Source organism: Mesoplodon bidens (assembly GCF_964165515.1).
Source record: "Mesoplodon bidens genome assembly, chromosome: 12".
In the NCBI taxonomy this organism is placed as follows: Eukaryota; Metazoa; Chordata; class Mammalia; order Artiodactyla; family Ziphiidae; genus Mesoplodon; species Mesoplodon bidens.
The window spans coordinates 91,345,287-91,350,955 of record NC_138168.1 but is presented as its reverse complement, the minus strand read 5'-3'; the positions used below and the strand labels follow the sequence as shown (position 1 = coordinate 91,350,955).

At 57.9% G+C, this 5,669-nt stretch overlaps 1 protein-coding gene across 1 annotated transcript; it reads left to right on the top strand.

Moving 5' to 3' along the window:
* The first annotated feature begins 1,041 nt into the window (after positions 1–1,041).
* On the top strand, positions 1,042–4,996 carry PRR18 (proline rich 18). Its single transcript, XM_081250650.1, has 2 exons — positions 1,042–1,658; positions 1,756–4,996. The coding sequence occupies exon 2, from the start codon at positions 1,787–1,789 to the stop codon at positions 2,609–2,611; it is 825 nt and encodes a 274-aa protein (XP_081106776.1). The 5' UTR covers positions 1,042–1,658; positions 1,756–1,786; the 3' UTR covers positions 2,612–4,996.
* Positions 4,997–5,669: the final 673 nt, after the last annotated feature.

Below are 5,669 nucleotides of genomic sequence, written 5' to 3'. Positions count from 1 at the left end.
GTGCCTGCAGAAGTGGTACCATAGCCCCCTCTTCATCCTCCGGCCTCCAGTCCCCCCGTCTTCACTGGCTTCACCTCATCTCCTGCCCTCCATGCTCCAGGTAGGAGTGTCCACCTGCTGCCACGGCTAACATACCTAGTCCACACCCACCCAGAAATACCTGGAATAAAATGCATATGTGATTTGGGGACCTACGACACAGATATCTTATGACCTAAACGGTCTCAAACGTATTCACCCAGGGCTATGGGAGGAGACTAGTTGCCTTGAGGCCCTGGTGGGGAAGGGGAGAAGGTCCATGTCTGGAAGCTGTGTTTGCATATTTTATGGAGAAGAGGTAAACGGGGTGGGGGGGGCTAGTTTTGAGGGTGCTGGTGGAGATGATGGGGCCTAAACCTACCCCCGCCCCCAGCCGTCATGAGAAATGTTTCTGGTCAGCTATCAAGTTTCCTTCTTGCTATGCCTGACCCAGTGGGGACACGTGAGAGTAGGCAGGGGGGAAAGTGACCAGTGCCCTTGTGGCCCCGTGCCAGGACAGGAGCGTTCAGAGAGCTGGGCGGGACCGCTGGGGCCGTTGGTCACAAACGAGTTTACCCACATTTGAATGCTCTTAGCTAAGCTGGGGCCATACCCCACACAGCCTACTTACGTTCCTGGGTTAGCCCAGAAGCGTATATCCTATGGGAAATGTTTTTTTGCGGATCTAAACAACCAACAGTCCTCATAAGTAATGCAGGGACTGCTTGTATGAAACTTTGACTTTATGACATATTGCTCTGTAATTATTCACTGAATTATTCATGTATTCAACAAACGTTTGAATATCGTAGGAGTGTTTTCGTGTCTCTACCACTAGAATCGAAGTTGACAGTGAAGCTGTCTCATTCATTCTGAACCACTGTTGCGGCAATAAATACTCGCCTTTGCTCACAGGAGTCACTCCTGAAAAGAGCTTAATGTCTGGTACTTCCTATATCATGATTTAACTGAAACTGGCCTATTTTGCCTATTCAAGGAAAACTAGGTTTTTAATTTTAAAATGACAGTCCTTCAGCAGTGGCATCAACATTATATAAAAACAAAAGCAGGAAGATTCCCTGAAATGCCTTTTCCCCACCTCTGAGCTCCAGCCAGCTTTCTCCTCCGACACCGGACTGCGAGGCCGGGCCGGCCAGAGGTACCACCCGCCGCCGCCGCCGCCGCCGCCGCCTGGCCCACCATCATAAAGGCACCGAGAGGCTGCTCAGGATTTTCTCTCCAACGTGCAAGGACTCCGCCTAGGGCTTAGGACACGCCCGGTTCTCCCCGCCTCTGGTGGATTAAAACTAGCCCCTGGCGGTGGAAGGCCAGCTGGGGAGCCTCGCCCGGTCCAGTCGCTCGTGACACCAGCCGGGCGCAGCGGCTCCTCGCCCCGCCGCGTCCTCGGCCACCGCGCTCGGCTCCTTCTCCCGCCGGCGCGTCTGACTCGGCGTGGCCCGGGCGGCCGGTGCTGTGCCCGCCGTGCCGGGCGAGGAGACCCGAGTCGGGGCAGAGCCCCCGGTCCCGGAAGGGAGGGAGGAAGGAAGGAGGGAAGGAAGGAGGGAGGGGTGCCTTGGCGTGAAGCCCTGGGTGTGGGCGCCGGGACGTGAGGAAGCCGGAGATGCTGCGGCCGGACCGAGGTGGGTGCGGAGCGAGGACGAGGGCCCGACCCCGGCCACCCACGGGGAGGGCGCCGGGCCCCGCGCACCGGGACTAAAGTCGCCCCTCTCCTTCCAGGGCGCTGACGACCCGCCGGCCTGGCAGCACCATGCCGTTCCCTCCCCTGCCAACGCCGTCGCCCACCCCCGCCCCGGGGGTCCCGGCCGCGCGCCCGCCGCCCCGGAAGCCGGGCGCCCCCCGCAAGGCGGCCGTGCCCGCCTGCGCCCCGCCAGGGCCCTCGCCGCCCGCCGCGGCCGCGGAGAAGAAGAGGCGGCCCCCCGAGCGACCCCCGGTGCTGCTGTCCAGCTCCTGGCCCTCCGCCACCCTGAAGAGGCCGCCGGCCCGCCGCGCCCCCGGCCCGGGCTCCCCGCGCGCCCCGCCCCCGACCGCGCCCGGCCGCCCGCGCGCCCCGGCCCCGTGCGCGTCCCGGCCGGCCGGCTCCGGCGACGGCCCCGCGGAGACCGCCACCTCCGGGGCCGGGCCCGACGCCGCCCTGCGCTTCTCCCTGAGCCTCACGCCCGAGGCCGTGCTGGTCATCCAGCGGCGCCACCTGGAGAAGCAGCTGCTGGCGCGTGCCCGTCGGGCGGCGCCCGCGCCCTCGGCCGACGCCGGGCGCCCGCTTGCCCCCTGGCCCCGGGCCCGGGCCGCAGGCCTCGGCCGCCGCCCGCCCCTGCCCGGCGCCCCGCTGCTGCCCGGCGGCCTGCAGGACCCCGACCCCGGCCCGCGGCCCGCTGACCTGCGCCCGCTGCTCAAGGTGTCGCTGCTCAATGAGCGGCACAAGTACGACGACGTGGAGTACGAGGAGGAGGCCGCGGCCGCCGACGAGGGCTTGGTGCGCAAGTGCACCGAGTGGCTGCGCGGCGTGGAGTCGGCGGCCGCCGCGCGCGACCGGGCGGGGCCCCTGGACGCGCTGCCGCACCTGAGCTCGCTGTGACCGCGCCCCCGGGGAGACGGCCTCGCTGACGCCCCGCGCCCCTCCCGGGAGCCGAGGGGCCCACGCGGGACACGGCTCGCCTCTCCGACCCCGCGGCCCACCTCCCGCGGGGGGCGGACGGCAGCCGACCTCTCCCTGCCGCACGCCGGGGCCTGCGGGTCTGCCTTGTGCACCTGCGGGCCTCTTCCACGCCCACAGGTGTCCTCGGGGCTCGTGGGGGGGGGGATGAGCGGGGGTGAAGGTGCCTCTCAGCTCCCACTCCTAAGGTTCGCGTAGGTCCCGGAGACCCTCTGCGGGGCGCGGGCCCCGGCGTGTGGGTGTCGCTCTGCGGGTGGGCGACGCCAGGTGCCCTGGTCCGAGCAGTGGGTGACAGCCACGTGTGGGTGCGGGGCGAACCAGGAGGGTGGCCGTCTGGTGCAGAGCTGGACACGGTGCTGCACTTAGGATTTTGTTTCTCCTGAGTAGAAACATGTCCCAGTGACTGGAAGGTCTGGGGGCTCAAGTGAACCGAACTTCCCAACGGGAAGGGGGAGGGTAGTGACCACCAGGAAGATCCGCCTGGAGAGTGGGTGCTGTGACGGGCACAGTGCTCTGTGGTCACAACACTGACTCGTGGGGGCTTTCGAGCCCACGTACACACTTAACACACGCACTCACACATGCTTACCCTCACGCGCACTCAGCTCCCACACTCACTCGTGCTCTCATGCACACTTACACACCTCACACTCATGCTCCTGCAGGCACACGTGCTCACACATGCTCACACTCACACTGGTTCACATTTATGCTCTTGCAGTGCTCTCTCCACTCACAAAGCTCACGCACGCGCGCACACACGACTTTCTGAAGCACAGCTGCGGGAACTGTTTTCAGCGTCTGGGGTAAGGTGTGAGCCGGAGCGAGGCTCAGCTTCTGGAAAATGCATCCTCTGTACTTGAAGTGCTGCTCACAAATGTCTTTTGTGCTACAGAAGGGAAGGGTAGCCAGAGGGAGGGGGCAAAGTGCAGAGAGCTGGACCCACACGCAGGACGAGATGTGCCGAGCCAGAGAGACACTTGTTTAGGGAGAAAAGTGGGGCGTGCAGAGCAGATGTGTGTTTTCAGTATTTTTCATCGCTGTGTGAAGATCGGTGACATGGTGGCTTTGTACAGTTGTATATAGTGATTTGAGAAAAGGAAATTTCTATTATTTGAACAAAGGGTAAGACTCCTCTGCCTTTCAGGAGTCACACTCTTCCCCACTAACTCCAGGCTGATTTTTAGATTTTTTTTTTCCATGCATCTATTTCACTCGAAGGTTGAGAAGGGGGGGAAAATGTTATAATCAGATAAAGCTCGTTATAGAAGAGTGTAATGTATTACCTCAATTTTGGACTTATTTTGTAAAAGTTAATAACTGGTTTAATGTTTATCTCATTAGACTTTAATGTGGCAAGTCTTGATTATATTTACATTGAAGCTTTACATTTTTAAAAACCAGTTTGTATTTTTCTTGTGGAGATCTTTGCTCTAATCTCGCTCTCTCGGGCCAGGCTAAGTCTAGGTAGACACGGAGCATCTAATTTTGTGGGAGCTAGATCAGCCGCCAGATGAGATGCAAAACCAAATACCCCGCCCACTGAATAGCTTGCCTCCTGTTTGAATGCACAGAGCTAGACTGTCTTTTATTTTAAATGAGTGTATTACTACCAGAGAGACAAAGTCAGCAATCGTTCGGAGGTGAAATTAAGACACGTGTCTCATGAATGCTCCGGGCACCCCTGGTGGCGTCTGCAGAGCTGGGTCCTGGGGGAGAAATGAAAGCTCGTTCTGGACGTCAATCAGCAGGTTGAGAGTGAACTGTGAGTTCAAGGTGGGCAGAGTCGTAACTTGGTCTCATTTGCACTTAGTGCAAATATCGGTGATTAAGAGGCCCAGGGTCCTGCCCATCGTGACAATTACAACATTTTAAAGACTCTCCTAAAGGAATCGACGTTTGCAGAGCGTCTTTCTGCATCTGCCCGCGTGTGTCTGGGTCCTGCTGCTGGTCATGCGCGGTCTTTGTGTCCCTGTGTTATCCTTTGTCTGTTTCCCTCTCCTCACCCTCCCCGCTTCTCTGGGCTCCTAGCCCCATCTCGCTCTTAACTGGCAGCAGTGAGACACCATGCACATTTTTCTCCCTTGCGACGTCGGGTAGAGTTGTGTGCCTTGTTCTTCACTTTAAATGCAGACGCGTGGAACATTTATATTACGCTGGTTGACGACCCTCAGTAAAAAGCGAGAAAGGTTCTACCCATGACACATGATGTCTGTTCATGTTGTAACTGATGTTTTGAGGATGTTTTCTAAGTCACTGCACTGCAGCTTCTTAATGCTTAAATAAAAGAGAAATTTGATGACTGTATTTCTTTTTAGGAGGATATTAAACACTGGTCAGGAAGATATCACCGAGGTATTTAGAGATCTTCTGAGGGAATTCCCTGGCAGTGCAAGTGGTTAGGACTCGGCGCTTTCACTGCCGAGGGCGAAGGTTCAATCCCTGGTCAGGGAACTAAGATCCCACAAGCTGCGCAGTGAGGCCAAATGAATGAATGAATGAATGAATGAAGTTCATCTGAGATGGTCTCTGCGTGGTGCTGCCCCACCTGGGGCTCTGGACTTTCCAGGGGCTGGCAAAGGGTCATTGGCCTTAATTACTGCCAGCAGTGACCAGGATTTTAATCATTCTAATGCTAGTCAAAGAGTATTGTAATAAGGTTGGCAACGGTACTTAACCTCCTGTCGTGGCACAGACCCCTTGAAAGTTATATTCAAATATACTCCTAAGGATATGTTGCAGAGCGTCTTGCCGGAAAGCAGATGCGTCTTTTCCGGAAATAGCAGATGCCAGAAATCAGAAACCTCAGTTTTGTGGTTTCACGAGAAATGATACAATTCTGTGGAAGGTGGTGATCTGTGGGATCTGGTTATATTAAACTGACTCTGAAATTGTAATTTTTTTTTTTTTTTTGCGGTACGCAGGCCTCCCACCTCTGTGGCCTCTCCTGTTGCGGAGCACAGGCTTCGGACGCGCAGGC